This window comes from Lactuca saligna, chromosome 5 (genome assembly GCF_052625555.1).
Source record: "Lactuca saligna cultivar CGN05327 chromosome 5, ASM5262555v1, whole genome shotgun sequence".
NCBI classification, from domain to species: Eukaryota; Viridiplantae; Streptophyta; class Magnoliopsida; order Asterales; family Asteraceae; genus Lactuca; species Lactuca saligna.
Window position 1 is genome coordinate 108181690 of NC_136421.1, and position 20356 is coordinate 108202045.

The 20356-nt window shown below is 34.9% G+C and overlaps 1 protein-coding gene and 1 non-coding gene across 2 annotated transcripts; one reads left to right on the forward strand and one right to left on the reverse strand.

Moving 5' to 3' along the window:
• Positions 1 to 4517: 4517 nt before the first annotated feature.
• On the reverse strand, positions 4518 to 4624 carry LOC144999191 (small nucleolar RNA R71). Its single transcript, XR_013660711.1, has one exon. It is a non-coding gene; the product is annotated as a small nucleolar RNA R71 (small nucleolar RNA).
• A 1043-nt stretch (positions 4625 to 5667) lies between these two features.
• LOC145045582 (uncharacterized) lies at positions 5668 to 10060 on the forward strand. The gene is made up of 2 exons (XM_078993902.1): positions 5668 to 6356; positions 9715 to 10060. The coding sequence occupies exons 1-2, from the start codon at positions 5668 to 5670 to the stop codon at positions 10058 to 10060; spliced, it is 1035 nt and encodes a 344-aa protein (XP_078850028.1).
• The last annotated feature ends 10296 nt before the right edge of the window (positions 10061 to 20356 follow it).

Below are 20356 nucleotides of genomic sequence, written 5' to 3' on the forward strand. Positions count from 1 at the left end.
CTTTTGGTAGTTTAAGTTGAACTAAAATTTATATTTAAGTTGATTCTGTAAGGTTATATTTAAATTAACAATTGAAGTATTTTATACAAATTGTTCAAAAGTTGTAACTTTAAAATGTTAATGATTTACATACAACAACATATTAGACCTAATAAATTAATTATAATCTGATAAAAGTTAAAAACATAACTTTATATGTAGAAAAAAAATATATTTTTTAATATTGAAATTTAGTTTATATATGATTCCACTTTGGATTTGATATTTATTTAACCTTATTAACCAACTTATAATCATTAATAGAAAGAAATTGAAAAGCCATAGGAGTTTCAAATGAATGTGGTGAAAGAAAAAAATGCTTCCTTTATAAGTATACTAGACGTAACTTCGTGTGTTGTGCAAGAATGCATTTAATTGGTTAAAATAATTATGGGAAAAAATAGAAATATGTTGAAATTTACGTTTTTAGTCATGTTTTGGGCATTAACTGAATTATCAAATAACATAAAAATTCATCAATTTATATTTTGATACTATCTAATATAGTCCAAACCATATAAACTTACTTTTACTTTTATAATATCCGATATATATTATAGTTTTTGTATAACATTAATATAATCTACTTTTTTTATGTCTGATAATATTTTTTGGATAACATAAGAAATAAGTCATTTGTATGAGCTATTAATAAACAATATTGAACTAATAAACTTTGTATTATACTATTTATATTACACCAAAACATCCAAGGTTTCATATATGAACTTTAAAATATTAAACATTGAAATTAAGAATGAAGTCATACAAAATATCTCATTATACATAAATGCCATCAAGAGTTTTAAAATAAGTCGATTAGTAAATATGATATTTATTTTTAATTACATATCTTGAAGGCGTACGTTTGACTTTATGTTGGTACGCCGAGAATCCTCTTCCTTAATTTGTACCTAAACAATTAAGGTGAATAGAAATATAAAATATATATTACTAAGCATTATTATAAATAATTAAAAAGGGTATGTGGATCTTCTACCACCGGTTAAAAACAACATACCTCTCTAGTGGTATCGATTCCTACGTGAAATTGAAGTAGTCATTCTATGTACACCTTGTTTTCTAATTACATAAACAAATATGAGTAACCAAACATAAAAATGTTATCTTTATGTAGGAAAAATATTTCAGTTAACTAACAAATTAAATAATATAACTTTAAGAGTTAGGAGTTTCAAAACATTAATATTTTTATTAATCAATTAATTAAGTAACACATGTTGAAACTTTTACAATCATTATTAAAAAGCATTTGAAATATTAGATTTTAAATGAATTTTGATTGAAGTGTTTTGACCTCTATTATATATATATATATATATATATATATATATATATATATATATATATATATATATATATATATATATATATATATATATATATAGAGAGAGAGAGAGAGAGAGAGAGATGGAAAATATAAATATGTATGAGTTTTAATTAATTATCTTTTTGAAACGCTACAATTACAAAAGAAAAAAAACATATTTAAAATATTTAGTTAAATATTTTCGATATCACCCTATATAATAAGATATGATCAATATATTAATGATTAAACCACAATATACAACGACTGTATTACAATAATCTAAAAACGAAGAAAATATAAAAATGAATTAGTATAACAAACTTACAAATTAAAAACTCTAACATAATAGCATATCTCCAAAAGTGGTCATAAGACCTCCACCCAACACAAAAATCTTTAAATTGTTTTCTTTATGAAATTTGTATATGATTTATATGCATGTCTTCCCAAAAGATTGGTATTTTTATAGTAAACTTCTCACTAAATGCTAATTAAGCATAATATAACTTATAAAACTTTTGAGTGTTAAATCATAATTAACAAAACTTTTGAGTTGCATTGGTTAAAAAAGCGGGTTTCAAATGAATGTGGTTTGAGGAAGTTAAAAAATGGGGTTTCAAATGCATAAGATTCAAAAAATGCTAGCTTTAGACACAAATGCATGCGTTACGGTCTTGGCATAATGGTTGGGTTCGATTGGAGTTATCCTATGTGATTCTAATGTGCTAAAATTCAGTTTTGCTTGGGGGCAAGCAAAAGTCAAGTGTGAGGTATTTTTATATGTGCATATATAGCCCTTTATTTAATATTAATGCTTATCATTTATCAACTATTTATTTGCATATTATGGACAAAAGATACTTAAAAGTGTGTGAATTGTGTTTTCAGTCCAAAAAGAATGTTTGGGAGCAAAAAGAAGAAGGAGTACTCAGTGGGAAGCTTTGGGATCAAGAGAAGAAAAGGCCACAAAATGGAAGGAACTCGGCGAGTTGTATCATCGACTCGACGAGTCTATACGAAGATTCGAGAAGATAAAGACTCCTTAACTTATCGTGCACGGGAATTAAGGGATGGACTCGACGAGTCGGTCATGGACTCGGCGAGTCAGGTCGAATCTATAAAGACGACTTTCAGATCGACACAAAGAATTCTAGAGAACCCTTAGGGAGAAAAGCTACGAATAGAAGTCAGAGAATACCTGGAAAACGAAGATCCAACCCTAAATCCGATTCCGAAGGAGATTAGAGTCAATTTCCATTACTTGCAATTTAATCTATTGTTTCCATCATGTATAGACATATAGATTTCGTTTTTGTGCTTTCAATTACCTGAATCATGAGCTAAAAACCTTTTAACTTCTGTTTGGGGAGAAAATATTGATATTATGGTTTGATTTATGGTAGGATTAGTTTTATATTGGTAATTTTGTTAATCTAAGCTTGTTAAAGAACCTTATGTGTGAATGATAACTATTTTTCTGTTAATATGAAGAGAATTAAGCTGCATGAACATCTCTTAATTGTTACTTCATATAATTTATGTGACCACTTTATTATATGACTAGGATTAGCGAATGTGAAACTAGAATTAATTGGAAAATAGGTAAATTCCCGTGTGAGCTTGTGTGATGACCATCAACAAGAGGTTAACTAAAGGACCAATTTAGTTGACCACTACAAGTCTTAATTAACCCGAATAACTAACCTAGGAAATTAAAGTAAATTAGACAACTGGCCACTGTTTGAGTTAGTTTGTTTTCTAAGGATTAGTGTAGCGAATGTGAACCTAATCACTTGAATCGGTAGCCAATAGAACAACTAATCCATTGCACTACTACCATAGGATCAATTGAGTTGAACCTAAACAGAAGTTTCCTTTACTATTGAATTTAGTTGAATCTTTGCTTTCTTAGTTTCTAGTTAATTAGTTTAATTATTAGTTAGTAAGTTTCTAGTCTTGCAAAACTAGAGAAAACCATCTCTTTTATTATGTGTTAGTTAATATTAGATAATTTTAGTAGCTAGTTTAAATTGTCGTTCCCTATGTTCAATACCCTGCTTACTAAAACTATACCATCAATAGACAGGTTCACTGCCTTTTGTGTGATTAATTTACATTTTATAAGTAGGATTAAAACTAGTTCGTTTAACATACATCAAGTTTTTGGCGCCGTTGTTGGGGAACGGTTCCAAAATTAAGTCTAATTCCTAATTTTATCAATCCTTTGTGTGAGTTTTTCTTGCACAAAGTTAATTTTTTTTAGTAATTCAGTAAGTAGGTTAGGTTTTAGAGTTTATTAGTTTTTCTTAGAAGTTTTTCTTCAGTTTTAATTTTTTTGTTGAGACAGGCTACTTGCTGAGTGCACTCGTACCTACTCGGTGAGTACCCTGCTATTTGGTAGTTACTTTTCGTTTAATTCAGTTTCATTTTTTTGTTCTTTTTATGTGTTTTTCTTGTTTTATTACAGGATTTTCATGACCAGAGGATCCAACACTCCGTTGGTACCTCCTTTTGAAGACCTAGAATCCGCGTTAAGAAAGAACAGAGGCAAAGACGTGGAAAGCTCGAATACACCTAAGAAGTCACCTTTGTCTAACTTGAAAACTGTTTTTGGGAAGAAGAAGAGCAGCAAATCAGGAGCATCCAGTGCCTCTTTAGCAAGCGAAGACCCAATCAAAGAAGACACCGAGTACGAAACTGAGGAAGAAGAAGAACCTACATACGGGAACGACTTCGATTCCGACGACGAGTTAGCTATTACCATGGCTAACATTGATGAAATCCCCATGGGGGAATGGAAGAAGAGGATACGCGATGACACTGGCCCGGGACTTGTGCAACCCGCAATTCCTGCAACTGCTACTTTTGAGCTTAAGGGTCACATCCTTGGTCAACTTAAGGAGATTCCCTTCACCGGAAAAGACCACAAAGATGTTTACAAACACTTGGATGAAGTTAATGATGTAAGTGATTATTTCAATGTTCCAAACGTGCCTTGGGAAACTCAGCTACTTCGCATGCTTCCGGTTACATTGAAGGGTGTTGCAAAGGATTGGCTCAAGTCATTGCCCCTGGATCCATCACTACATGGGCCCAGATGAAAGAAGAGTTCATTGATCAATTCTGCCCACCATCCAAGATATCTAAGCTAAAGAAAGCCACAACTAACTTTGAACAACAAGCTGGAGAGTCACTATATGAAGCTTAGGAGAGGTACAAGAGCCTACTAAGTAATTGCCCACATCATGACCTTAATAGTCAACAAGAAGTCTCCATCTTTTATGATGGAGTAAATGTTACAACAAGGAAATTACTTGACTCGTAAGGTCCACTCACGAAGAAGGCACCTCCGATGATAAAGAAACTAATTGAAGAATTCTCTAAGCATTCTAGAGAATACCATAATCCAAGAAATGATGTGACAAGGGGGCCGCCTATGCAACTTTAGAAGATTTGTCAGTAGTCATGGCTATTTTGAAAACCATAGATAGGAGGATGGAGAAAATGGATCAAACGATACATGTTATTCGGGTGGGTTGTGAGAACTGCAATGGGCCTCATCTTACTAGAGATTGTGACTTGGATGAAAATGGCAATAAGAAGGTGCAAGTATGCTACTCAAGTGGGGACCGATATGATGAAGATTGGCGTAAAACAAAGAAAGAGTGGCTCCGTTATGATGAGTACAAGAAGGCTAAGGAGGAGAAGTACAAACAAAAAGGAAGAGGTTTTTACCAAAAGGAGGAGCTGGCACAAGAAAGAAAACCAAGTTTGGAAGAGATGCTTACCAAGTTTGTAGCTACTTCAGAAAAGAGACATAATGATCATGATGCTCCAATCCAAGAAACAAGAACAATGCTTAGAAACCAACAAGCATCTATCCACAACGTTGAGACACAGCTAGGGTAACTTGCTCGACAAATTAATCAAAGATCACCGGGAGAACTTCCTAGTAAAACTGAAAACAACCCACGAGGCGCGCACTTAAATATAGTCACAACAAGAAGTGGGAAGATAATTACTCCTCTGGCCCCTATTCAGACTGAAGCACCCAAAGAATTGCAAAAGGAGGATGCAGAAAAACAAGGCCAAAATCAAAATCTGCATGGTACAGACCCTACTCGACGAGTCCATTGCCAAATCCGAAAAATCAGATTCCTGAAAAGCCCTTTCAGCCTCCAATGCCATATCCAGCCCGTGCTAAGCAAGAAAAGTAGGAAGAGGAATACCAGAAGTTTCTTAACCATATAAAAGCTCTTCAAATCAACATACCATTCATCGAAGCAGTTGTGCAAATGCCAAAATATGCAAAATTCCTCAAGGAGCTTCTAACCAATAGAAGGAAGATGGAGGAACTGAAAGAAGTAGTTCTTAATGAAAATTACTCAGATGCCATGCTAAGCAAACCACCAAAGAAGAAGGGTGACTCGGGAAGCTTGACTTTGCCTTGCCAATTTGGTAACTTGGCTACCATTCATGCTTTGGCTGATTCGGGAGCAAGTGTGAACCTCATGCCTTATTCATTTTTCAAGAAATTGGATCTCCAGGAACCAAGGCCAATTCGAATGGCAAGTCACTTAGCAAATAAAATAGTCACATTTCCAAGAGGAATATGTGAAGACTTATTGGTAAAGGTGGAAAAGTGCGTATTTCCCGCAGACTTTATAATTCTAAACATGGAAGCGGATCCTCAAGTCCCGATCATCCTTGGAAGACCTTTCCTTAACACAACAAGTGCTATAGTGGACATGAGAGACTCAAAGCTTACTTTACGGGTGGGAGATGATTCAGTCACTGTCGGGGTTGATCAAGCTATGAAGCATGCGAGAAATAGTGATGACACGACATTCTCGATTGACATGTTTGATGAATTGATGGAGGAATGCGATAATGAAGATCCAAACAAGTCCACCACCATCTTTGATGAAGAATTTGATGCTGAAAAAGACTTACTGGAAATCGAGAGACTGCTGGAAGAAGCTAGGTATGAAGAATTATTGAAAAATTATGATCAAGCTACTCGCCGAGTAGACCCGATCTACTCGCCGAGTCTATTTGAAGAAACAAAAAAATTCGTAAATTCTGCAGAAGACTCGCCGAGTCCCTTACCTGTACTCGGAGAGTACAACATGTAGAACGCAAAAACAGAGCTCAAAACATTACCAAATCACTTGGAGTATGCTTTCCTTGAATATGGTCATCAAAAACTAGTTATAATAGCTTCTGACCTCTCCAAATCTGAAAAAGAAGAATTAGTTCAAGTCTTGAAGAAGCGAAAGCGGGCCATAGCATGGAGCATTACCGATATCAAGGGAATAAGCCCCTCTTATTGTTCTCACAAGATTAACCTGGAGGAAGGAGCAAAGCCGGTTGTGCAACACCAAAGAAGATTGAACCCAAACATGCAAGAAGTAGTGAAAAAGGAAGTAGTCAAGCTCTTAGATGCAGGGATTATTTATTATATTTCTGACAGTCCGTGGGTGAGTCCGGTCCAAGTGGTGCCCAAGAAAGGAGAGATGATGGTCATAACCAACGAGAAGAATGAGCTTATTCCGACACGAACGGTAACCGGTTGGAGAGTGTGCATCGATTATCGAAAGCTAAACGATGCCAATCGTAAAGACCATTTTCCCTTGCCTTTTATTGATCAAATGCTAGAAAGATTATCGGGCCATAGTTATTATTGTTTCTTAGATGGATTTTAGGGTTATTTCCAAATACCCATTGACCCAATAGACCAAGAAAAGACCACTTTCACTTGCCCAAGTGGAACTTTTGCCTATTGTCGCATGCCCTTTGGGTTATGCAATGCACCTGCGACATTTCAAATGTGCATGATGGCCATATTCCACGACACAGTGGAAAAATTCATGGAAGTCTTTATGGACAATTTTTTCTGTTTTTGGATCTTCCTTCCATGATTGTCTTACTAACCTTGATTTAATGCTTGCAAGGTGTGAAAAAACCGACTTAGTCCTTAATTGGGAAAAATGTCACTTTATGGTCAAGGAGGGTATAGTTTTAGGCCACAAAGTTTCCAAATCGGGAATTGAAGTGGATCGGGAAAAGATAGACATAATTGCCAAATTACCCCCCACGAACTAATGTGAAGGGCATTAGAAGTTTTCTAGGACATGCGGGTTTTTACCGGCATTTTATAAAAGATTTTTCTAAAATAGCTAGTCCTCTAACATAATTGGTTTTAAAAGATGCACCATTTAATTTTACTAAAGAGTGTTTAGAGGCATTTGAATTTTTGAAAGAAAAATGAACTAATGCCCTGATCATTATTGCCCCGAATTGGGATTTACCATTTGAAATAATGTGTGATGCTAGTGACTTTGCATTAGGAGTTATCCTTGGTCAAAGGGTTGATAAGTACTTTCGACCCATTTATTATGCAAGTAAAACTTTAAATCTGGACCAAGCGAATTACACCACCACCGAAAAAGAATTACTAGCTGTGGTGTATGCCTTTGATAAATTCCGCCCTTATCTAGTTTTATCTAAAACCACTGTTTTTGCTGACCACTCTGCTATCAAGTATTTGTTTGCCAAGCAGGATGCTAAGCCAAGACTGATACGTTGGGTTCTACTTCTGCAAGAGTTTGACATCGATATACGCGATAAGAAAGGAATGGAAAATGTAGCAGCCAACCACTTATCAAGGCTAGAAAACCCGCAATTGGAAGAAGATAAAGTTGGAGATGACTTTCTAGACGAGTACATTATAGTGACCATGGTGGAAGAGCCATGGTTCACGGACATAGCTAATTACTTAGCTAGCAAGTACATCCCAAAAGATCTTACCCGGCAACAAAAGAAGAAATTCTTTTCAGAAATAAAATATTACTTTTGGGATGAGCCATATCTTTTTCGAAGTTGTGTGGATGGAATCATACGAAGATGTGTATTCAAAAATGAAAGCCGACAAATTTTGGAGCATTGTCATAGCGGGCCCACCGGTGGACATCATGGAGCACACTACACTTCTAAGAAGATATTTGACATTGGGTTTTATTGACCCACAATTTTTAAAGATGTTGCCCAATATGTCAAAGAATGTGATGCATGCCAAAGAGCGAGAAACATTTCATCCTGAAATGAAATGCCACAACATAGTATTCAAGTGTGCGAAGTATTTGAAGTATGGGGGATCGATTTCATGGGACCATTTACCATGTCAAAAGGCAACAAATATATATTGGTCGCGGTGGATTATGTATCCAAGTGGGCGGAGGCACAAGCTTTACCAACTAATGATGCTCGGGTGGTGGTGCGATTTTTGAAGAAGTTATTGTTGGGTTTTGAGCATTCTAACACTTCCTAAGTGTACATGCAACCCTAATAAACCTTGGATCTATATTTGTCTAAGATACATGCAAATAATTAATTTTCCAAGGTTTATATCCTAGCTAGCATGGCATGGGGAACATGAATCAAATAAAGCTAGAAGAAATACTTACCTTGAAGTTGTAGTTGATTGCTTGGAGTTTTTGAGCCTAGCACCAATAGTGTGGATGCCTCAAGTGGAAATCACAAATCACCACAAACTTGGAACTTTGAGAGAATAGTCACTACTATCTTGAAATTTGCCCTCACCTCAACAAGTGTCAACTAGTGTCATTTCAAGAACCAAAGCCTCCTTTATATAGTGTGGAGGATTAGGGTTACATCCTTAAAACCCATGTCTCTTCATTTCCATGAGATCCATGGGTTAAAGCTCCATGGAGTATCCATGGACTTTTCCATGCAAGCCTAGCCCATTCCAAATAAGCTTTAGCCCACACTATATAAATATAGAAGCCCATATTTAATTAGTAATATCTTTGATCTCTAAATTAATCCTAGATTAATTATAGATCACTACTAATTAAATAATATGATCTTATATTAATATGTTAGAACTTATAATATATTAATAAATCATAACTTGTACTATTCTCAAATATTATCCATAAATTGTTCGGGTGAAGTGCAACCCAAATGGACCATGCCGGGTCGGGTCAAGTACATACCAAATATAGTTATGAACTTAGACACTATATCCAACAATTATTTTCAAGATTTGGAGTTCCTAAAGCCCTTATAAGTGACCGAGACACTCACTTTGCCAATGATCAATTAGAAAAGGTGTTAAGGAAATATGGGGTAACCTATAAATTCTCAACATCTTATCATCTACAAATTAGTAGGCAAACTGAAGTGACAAATAGAGCCTTAAAAAGAATCTTGGAGAGATCGGTGGGGAGCAATCGGAAAGAGTGGTCTGATAAGTTAGATGATGCACTTTGGGCCTTCCGAACAACTTTCAAAACACCTATTGGTACTACATCATATAGGCTAGTTTATGGAAAGCAATGTCATTTACCGGTGGAAATAGAGCATAAAGCTTTTTGGGCTTTAAAAATGTGCAACTTTGACATAGCTGAGCTTAAGAACAATCGGTTGATGCAAATCAATGCTCTTGAAGAACTTCGCAATGAGGCTTATACTAGCTCCTTAATTTATAAAGAGAAAACCAAAAGTTGGCATGACAAGAGGATCAAGGGTAATAAATATTTTCATGAAGGGCAAAAGGTGTTGCTTTTTAATTCAAGACTAAAACTTTTTCCGGGCAAACGAAAGTCAAGATGGGATGGTCCTTTTCTAGTGAAGAAGGTGTTTCCACATGGAGCTATCGAGTAATTATCAAAAGATGGCACCCATTTCAAGGTTAATGGACATAGAGTGAAAAAAATACGAAGAAGGAATCCCGAGAAATGAAGACATAGAAGAAGGACTGCTGCTGGAGGGAATGGCAGAAACGTAGAACGGAAGGAGTCCAACTAATGACTTCTTAAAAAGAAACGCTTCCGGGAGGCAACCCAAGTTTAGAGTTTGCATTTCTTTTCCCTTTGTTTTCTTTTTCATTTCTTAGGATCTGTTTTATTTTCATTCTTCTTCTGAAATTATGTTTAAAATGATTGCTTGAGGGCAAGCAATGCTCAGAGTGTGGGGTGGTGGTTTAAAAATTAAGAGAATTAAGTTTTTTTTTTCAAACTGCAAGCTTTACTCGCCGAGTTTATACGTATACTCGACGAGTACCTATTTGAAATCCCTGATAATCGCAAAAACGCGTTTCTACTCGGCGAGTAGACATTTATACTCGGCGAGTAGAAGTTTTACACCGGTTTTTACAATCTGTAAATAAGGGTTCTTTTTCTTTTATTCATTTTCACCACACCACCCATACTCACTGTGCACTTCTTCCTCTCAAGCCATTTCTCCAATTTTTGTTGAATCTCCATCTATCAAGCAAAAAGGTATGATTTTTACTCCCAATACTTGTTAAAGATTAAAGCTTTATCAATTCTTGGTTCTTATTTTGCTTAAAATCTGGATTTGGGGGTTTTCTCCAATTCTAGGGTTTTGATTTTACTATGAATTAGGAAGCTCTAGTTAAAATTTCTTATGGATTAGTGTTTAAGGGACTTAGTACAACAAACCCCTCTGAAAAATTAGGTGTTTTAATTGACCTAATATGGTCCGATTGAAACTGTTCCTGAAGTTCTTCCTACTCGCCGAGTAGTTCATGAACTCGGCGAGTAAGTGCCAAGACAGATCTGTTTTGTTCAGTTTTAATTGTTGGGTGTTGTTTGTTGTTGCTTTCTTAATGTTATATTGCAGGAACTATGTCTAGAATAGGGCAGACCTCAAGGGGGGGGGGGGGGGGAGGCCAAGGAGACATTCCATTGCTTTCATTTCGACAAATAACTTTGAAATCTTCACAAGCCCGTGCTAAGAACAGATTGGGGGCTCTTAAGCAGAAGGAGATCCACCTTCCCAATGCAATTCATTGTGATTAGTTGGGAAAAATTGGGTTGGAAGAAGAATTGACACCTTATTTGGTGAAAGCTTGTGATGTGGGGGATTCTACAATCATTTATGATGGATGCTTGCAACTATTCAAGATCCAAGAGCCGGTCTTTGCGGAGTTATGTTGGGAATTTTTCGCTACCATCTCATTCCGGGGTGGTAGTGAATATTATAACCCCAATGTTATTTCTTTTTCACTTGGAGGGGAGCTGCGACAATGCAGTATGGCGGAGCTTGCTTGGAGGATAGGCATTTACGATCAAAGTGCCATGTTGAATGAAGATTTTGAGACCTTCTTGGAGCAATGCCACAAAGATCTCCCTGAAGAAGTTGTTGCTTCCACCTGGTGGAATACAATTGTCAACCGGGTATACATTCCATCTTCTGCACAAGAAGTCTATATCCGCTCACCCATTCAGCGTCTCATTCACCGCCTCATTGCCAGCACCATTAATATGAGGAAGGACGATGACAAGGTCCCAACCCTTGACATTTTCTACCTTTGGAGCATCATCACTCCCTACGTCTTCTGCAACCTGCCCTACTACTTAGCTAAGTATCTCGTGGACGGGGCTGTCAAAGAAAATGTGACCTCCAAAATTAATGGAGGAATGTTTGTAACGAGACTCGTGAGATCATTTGGGATCTTGGATTTACACGAGGCAAGGGCCCTAACTGTCATTTCTCCTCCTTCGTTCAACACTACACTATATCGGAGGGCGAGAAGTGTGGAAAAATTTGGAGATTCTTATGCAATTCTTCATGAAGACGAGGAGGTTATCCCTGAGGAGCCGGGACGAAGGGTTCGGCAAAGGAATGAACGGGCCCGAGAAGACCCACCGGTTATTCCGGTGGAAGATGAAAATGATGAGTGGAATCAAGTGGAATATCGAAGATACTTGGATGACATTGGGCGAGGTGTTAATTACAATAATGAGTCATTCAAATATCTTTTTCAACAAATGAACATCGCCCCAAGGTCCGGGCCCGAATATCCTTATATCATGAATTGGGAGGAGAGGATGTGTACATGAAACAATGAAGAAGGAGGTAGTGGCGCAGGAGGGGCGAATATGGAGGAAAAAGATTGAAGATGATTGTTTTTATGTTTTTATTTGTTTTTATGGTGTTTGATTATGAATTATTGTTGAACTTGGATATTCATATTTTTAGGACTTTTATTTGTTTGCTTTCACTCGTGGTTGCATGTTTTTCAGGTTGGAAGGTTAGGATGCATTTAGAAGTCTTATGGGTCAAGGTTCAAGTGAGGAATGCTTTAGATGAGAGTGCAGAGTGTTTCCATTAAGGTTGAGTCCATTAGGATTGGGAGTGATCGAGTGTGTTATTACTGAAGGAATTAGAAGAAGAGTCACTGAATTATCCCAATTTAGCACATCAGTCAAGAGTAAACAAGCATGACATTTTCTTTTCAACTTAGTGCCTACTCGCCAAGTGCATTTAGCTTACTTGCCGAGTACATGTGTAGTTACACGATATGATTGCCAATTGACGATCTACTCGCCGAGTTCACGACTAACTCGCCGAGTCCACCAACATTTTTCTACTCCAGAGTTGTTTTGGGCACATTTATTGCAGTCCTTATCCATATTTTTCGTGAAGATTCATTACTCGAGGTTTCTATGAGCTTTGTCCTAAATATTGGAGTCATTTACAAGTTTACCACACGTGACATGACACCCAAGACATGGATGAGCTGTTTCCACATCTAAAGTCATTCAAAGTTGAAGCTTTAATTGAAGAAAACCAGATTTGCGACTGCTACCCTAGGGGAGTTTGTTCCAATTCTCTTTATATTTCATATTTTTATTTTTCATGCATACCATGCAATGGGGACATTGCATAAATTAAGTGTGGGGTAGGGGATGGTTACATCTTAGTAAATTTAGAATTCTAATATCCTAATTTAGGTCTCTTTTAAAAAAAATTCAACTCTTGCATACCTAAAATGTTACTTAGGACTTAATTTATAAAATTTTGGTAAAAAGTAATTAGGATTCCATGTTAGAATTATGTTGATGGTTGCATGAAAACCCAAATGTTTAGTTGAGCCTATATACGTTCTAGTGCATTTGTGGCATCCTTATTCTAGTGAAATCATGGGACAAAAACACGACCTCACTTAGTTTGAAGGATGCTATGTTTAGCATCGTGTACCAGAAATGTATCCAAGAAAATTATTATTGTTAACCAATAAAGGTTGAAGTTGAGCGCCCCTGCTTAAGCATGTCGGGTTTTAAGTGAAAACAGTGAGTTACATGTTAAAAAAAAAGAGAGAATTACAAGAAAAAGATTGAAGAATTTTTGGAGCATCAACGTTAAAGTATGAAGTTCAAAGATCAAAAATTCTGAAGAAATTCAAAAAGTTGAAGATACCAAAAATCAAACAACAAGGTGGTGAAATCAAAGAAATTAAAGATTAACTGTCAAAGAAGTGAAAAATTCCAAAGAGCTCCATTGTGGTATCATAAATTTTAATTGTCTAGATTATGTATGGTTGGGTTGCTTAACAAAAAATACCTTGAGGTTAGGAGGTTTTCTGCGGATGGATTCGGAGGGATGCATAAAATGAGAATTGTTTGGAAAAAGTGGGCGAATGTTTGTGAGGATTGTGAGTATTTAGAGTATGGGGGTTCTTTAGGAAAATTTTAGACACCAGTGCATGCGTTGTAGTCTTGGCATAATGGCTGGGTTCGATTGGAGTTGTCCTATGTGATTCTAATGTGCTAAAATTTAGTTTTGCTTGGGGGCAAGCAAAAGTCAAGTGTGGGGTATTTTGATATGTGCATATATAGCCCTTTAATTAATATTAATTCTTATCATTTATCAACTATTTATTTCCATATTATGGACAAAAGATACTTAAAAGTGTGTGAATTGTGTTTTCAGTCCAAAAAGAATGCTTGGGAGCAAAAAGAAGCAGGAGTACTCATTGGGAAGCTTTGGAATGATCAAGAGAAGAAAAGGCCACAAAATGGAAGGAACTCGATGAGTCTATACGAAGATTCGAGAAGATAAAGACTCCTTAACTTACCGTGCACGAGAATTAAGGGATAGGCTCGACGAGTCGGTCATGGACTCGGCGATTCGGTTCGAATCTATAAAACGACTTTCAGATCGACACAAAGAATTCTAGAGAACCCTTGGGGAGAAAAGCTACGAATAGAAGTGAGAGAATACTTGGAAAACGAAGATCCAACCCTAAATTCGATTCCGAAGGAGATTAGAGGCAATTTCCATTACTTGCAATTTAATCTATTGTTTCCATCATGTATAGACATATAGATTTCGTTTTTGTGCTTTCAATTACCTCAATCATGAGCTAAAAACCTTTTAACTTCTGTTTGGGGAGACAATATTGATATTATGGTTTGATTTATGGTAGGATTAGTTTTATATTGGTAATTTTGTTAATCTAAGCTTGTTAAAGAACCTTATGTGTGAATGATAACTATTTTTCTGTTACTATGAAAAGAATTAAGCTGCATGAACATCTCTTAATTGTTACTTCATATAATTTATGTGACCACTTTATTATATGACTAGGATTAGCGAATGTGAAACTAGAATTAATTGGAAAATAGGTAAATTCCTGTGTGAGCTTGTGTGATGACCATCAACAAGAGGTTAACTAAAGGACCAATTTAGTTGACCACTACAAGTCTTAATTAACCCGAATAAATAACCTAGGAAATTAAAGTAAATTAGACAACTGACCACTGTTTGAGTTAGTTTATTTTCTAAGGATTAGTGTAGCGAATGTGAACCTACTCACTTGAATCGGTAGCCAATAGAACAACTAATCCATTGCACTACTACCATAAAATCAACCATAGGATCAACTAAGTTGAACCTAAACAAAAGTTTCCTTCATTATTGAATTTAGTTGAATCTTTGCTTTCTTAGTTTCTAGTTAATTAGTTTAATTATTAGTTAGTAGGTTTCTAGTCTTGCAAAACTAGAGAAAACCATCTCTTTTATTATTTGTTAGTTAATATTAGATAATTTTAGTAGCTAGTTTAAATTGTCGTTCCCTGAGTTTGATACCCTGCTTACTAAAACTATACCATCAATAGACAGGTTCACTGCCTTTTGTGTGATTAATTTACATTTTATAAGTAGGATTAAAACTAGTTCGTTTAACACACATCACTACTATTGCACTATAGATAGTGTACTTAGTCGGATTATAGTATAGTAAATTAAGTTGGGGTCGAACTCAAGGAACATATTTAATTAACTAAAATAATTATTAAAAGTTAACCTAAAACAATCAAAAGTTAAAAGAGGTTTTTCTATCTGATTTTACAAGTTCAGACAAACCTAAACGCTTAACTAACGATTTTAATCAATATTCTGAAAACACTTCCATTTAGTTCGAATCCACATTTTCCCTATGGTTAGTTACTAATTATGAAATATTAAAGTTGGTTACCAATTATTATGTGATTAGCAATTCAAGTCAAAAATTACTAATATTTTCACCAATTCATAAACTACCTTTTATGGTCATACAAAAGTAAAACACATAATTAGTTATTAATTATAGACGAGCTATGCAAGATTTATCTAAGCAAACACAATTATGGTCCCAAATTATGTTCTCTAGCACGGCTAAATTTTTTACTTTAATTACTTTTCTAAGATTTGGTCGATCCTAGTCCTAGCAATTTAATGTTCACTAAATCACTAAGGAATCAAGTTCATGTAATTTAATGGTCACTAAGCTACACTTAACTTGAATTTAAGTAACTAAGTCACAACTTTGACATGCTAGGTAATGAGAATCAAACACATGCACATGACTAACTACTAAAATTCATAAATCAGATAACTAAACCATAGAGTTAAAGTATCATCTAGCTAAACGAAAGCAACTAAGTTCAGATACTCATGGCTGAAAACATAAACACAATCTCAACATAAATCGACCTTACTAAAGTAAACCAAACCAATGTAATGATGTGTTCTTCGATCTCTTAATCTCCAAGCAAATCTCCATCAAAAGAATGCTTTGTGTACTTTTTGGGCTCTAAAATCAGTTTCTCAGAATACCTCTCCTCCAGAAAACTCTCCAAAAGCCTCTACAAATCTTATGAATAAAGGATAATTTATAGTTTTGGAAAATACGTGATTCACAATGGAACAAGGGTTTCACGTCATGACTTTGATACAGATCCTTATCGGTCAAGGATTCTGAATTCCCACGTACTTATCTTCTAGAATACACACTCCATATCATGAGGTTAATTCCCACGTCATGACTTGGGTTTTTGACTGTATTTTTCTTCTTTTAAGCTTCCATCCTCCAAAGTTCCAATTCCTCAAGAGTGTTTCTTTTGGATGTAAAATACAATTTATTCCAATAAGTACCAAATATATTTGCGATTAACCAAACTATTAAATAAAATATATTAAGATATTGCCTAAAAATGTGTATAAATATGGCAATATCACTAAAAATCACCAAAAAGGAGTTCACAATCTACAATGGAGGGTTAGGGTTTTCTTGAGGGTGAAGGGAGGTGATGGAGGCTAAGGGTGTTCAAAACCTATCCCTCAATTTCCTTAAATAGGGACACAAACCCCAAAATTAGGGTTTTTGCATGCTGTATTGTCTGACACACAATGAGATGTGCATTCTTCCCTGGGAATCACCACGTCGTGACACACATGTTGACGTCGTGGACAAGGTTTTTATATTTTATGAATTAATTAATAAACTCAAAAGTGATGCTTACCTGGAACTTGGTGATACATAGTTGACAGTATTAGAAACTCTATTTTGAGTATATGAGAATAGTTTCAAAAAATGTTTTGTTATTTCAAGAAAGTTATTGAAGCATGAGCATCATAACATACTAAAACATAGTTTATGTCATTGGTTACTATATGATAAGTAGTACTTAGTAGTTTGATAAAAGTTAATTTTGCTTATGATTACTGAAACTATTGATTTTTGAAAATGATAGTTGTACATGTATTTGTGAAGTACATATATTTTCATATTTGTATGTTTGATCAAGCATACGTATAACATGGCATTGCATAGTTGGCTAGAATAGTGAATTATAGTGAGCAATCATGCAAAAAATCAAATTGAATATGTTTCAAGTAAGTCCAAACATGTTCCCGTAAAGGGCCGAGAAGACTTTACTGAGATGATACCTTTCTTCATAAGGTATATGTCCTAAATGGAAAAGAGAACCGATATGGGTTGATTTGTTATTCACTTTTGGTTCATATTTGAAGAATCACTAAGGGGATGTTTGGTAGGCCTCTTACTGGGTCTAGTAAGAGGTTAGTTCTAAACTGGTCCAAATCAGTGTGTTTGATACCATCAAATACACCTCTTAATTAAGTCTTACCGTGTCCTTAAAAATCTTACTCAATCCCTTATAAAACAATGTTGCCTAAGAATTTACCCTTATCTACCCTTCTCTCCTTCTCCTTGACAACAACCGATTTCTTTTTTCTCCCTCTACCAGAGGCGATTTCTTCCAACAACACCTCCCACCTCCAATCTATTGCTTCACCGCCACCATCTGAAGCCATTTCTCTTGAGCTTCGCTCTCCTTCCAACGGAAGGAAAAAATCAAATATTACTTGTTTGAACTTATTCTCATTTGCACACCCAAAAACAGGAAGGATATCTAGCAAGCAATGGGACTTGAAGTGTAAGGTCCTAAAACAGATCTTACCAGTGATCAAATAGCAAATACAATCAGTTAGCAATAAAGAACGAGTAGAATCGAGAACAAACGAGCTTGCACACGCTTTTCTATTAGAATAATATCTGGTACAACCTATGGTTTACAGCAGCAGAGAATATTGAGGCATCAACAACTATAAAAAGAACTAGCACACCTCTATATATACTAACTTGGGTTGGCCTTGGGTTTACGGTTGTAAACTCATTACAGCAGTCGTAAACTCCACACAAACTACTACAAGCTATCAAATGACCAAAAGAACCTATTACATAGAAAGCCTAGACCAAACCACTAATTAGACCCTTCATGAAGCCACATAATCACTGTCGCTCATCTATTTCATCCGAAGGAAACTCGAACGACGAAGAAACATCTATAATAAGTGATCTTCCATCTTCGATGTCCTTGTTTTTTTTTTCAATCCTACCATTACCGATTTTATAAATGTTGTAGGTGTTTATATATAAAATCCTTGTTTCTTGTAAGGCATTATCACAATACATATTCGTTACAATCCTTCTTTAGTAGATTACATTTTTCTTTTGAAACTTAAAACATAGGTTTAACTTTATTAAAGGAGATAAAAATGCTACAACAGGTAGAAATTATGGAGATAAATCCAATATGAAAGTAGCATGTTTGAATTTGTAAAATCAGATGCGTATTGTAGCAAATCGATGATGGATTTATTATTAAAAATGAAGCTCTTTAATCACGATATCATTAAGATTGAAGTGACCTTGATTTCTCAAATTTACAACCTCATTTGGTACTTGGCCTGATTTCTCAAATCATAATGTAGTTTTTTGTCTAATATATCCTACTGTACAAACAAAAAATCATGTTTATTAATGAGATTACAGGTGTGAAAAAAGGTTTATGTGATTACAGGGGTGACAAAGGTTTTGCATTGAAGAATGCAGATGCTAAGAAATGATTTTGGATGGACTGATGAACAGAGCAAATTTTTTAATGGCCATTTTGACCATTTATCTTCATCTTCTAGCGTTGGATGCAACTCTACAATGCTTTTAGTTTCTTGCATAATGATGAAGGTCAATCTAGTCAATAGGTTTTATGATATCTTTCATAATTGTCTTTGAAGAAGTAAATACTAAATTATTCTCTTAAGTTGAATGAAAAGTGAACAATGTGTAACCTATGATCTATTATATATTTTTTATGTTTTAACAAATATAACAAGATGAAATGCTATTTTGGATGTGAATTAAATTATTGCATTATTATATGTGAGAGTGTTTACTGTATTTTTAGTTGACATGGTCTTGTTATAAATTCAATTTAATAATAAGTAATCATAATATTAGTGATATTATTTAATAGTTGAGTTGCAAATAGGACAAAATGGTAAAATTATTATTTTCATCAGTCAACACAGTCAGTCAGACAAATAATCAAACAACATAGTGTAAGTTAGATGCAGTTTGTTAGAATTCAGACCCAATGAAATCTGAAAAAACCAACAACTATCAAATAACCCCTAAAAGTGATCAGGCCTTAAGAATAAAAAAATAGAAAATAAAGCCAAGATGGGTTGATTTGTTCCCATTTTGGTCCAAACTTGGGAGTATCACTAAAAGTGGTCGGGTTCTTAATATAAAAGCTAAACTTGACAGTTAGCCAATAGTACGTATAGAAAAGGAGTATGAAGGAAAAATCCTTCGGATTATGCATTGCATACATGTTGCATTCAAAATATTTGCATGATTTGGAGAGTAAATTAAGTAGTTTGGCAAAAGTTTTTTATAATTAACTATATTGCTTGTAGTAACATTTAGGATGTGTTTGGCGCGCCATAGCTATCTGATAAGCTAGCTTATTTTTCGAGCTTTTTTATATTGTCGTGTTTGGTAAGCCAAAAAGTAGCTTTTAAGCTAGCTTATAAGCTAGCTTTTTGAAAAGCTACTTAGACTAGCTTTTTAGGAGCTTTTTAAAAAATTTTCAAATACACCCCTTAATTAATTATAGAAACACATACTACTACATGTCCTTTTATGTAATTTTATATATTTCAACTAGCTTTTCAGCTAGTTTTACCAAATGTTATTTTTTATCAGCTAGCTTTTCAGCTATCAGCTAGTTTTTTATTTAACAGCTAGTTTTTCAGTTATCAACTAGCTTTTCAGCTAGTACGTCAAATATAGCCTTAAAAGTAAGTTTTGAAACGATAGTAAACCTTTTATAGTAAAGTATATTGCTTGTAATAACATTTGAAAGTAAAAGTTTTGAAAATAAATTATGTTGCCTCTAAGTCTGTGTTTAGCACGCCACAACTAGCTGATAAAACAACTCATTTTTTGATCTTTTTTTATGTTGTTGTGTTTGGTAAGCCAAAAAGTAGCTTATAAACTAGCTTTTTGAAAAGCTACTTAGA

Coding starts and splice junctions, on each gene's coding strand:
- LOC145045582 (XM_078993902.1), top strand. CDS start 5,668: ATGCCAAAATATGCAAAATTCCTCAAGGAGCTTCTAACCAATAGAAGG. Junction 6,357..9,714: donor AGACTGCTGGAAGAAGCTAG/GTATGAAGAATT, acceptor TACATCATATAG/GCTAGTTTATGGAAAGCAAT.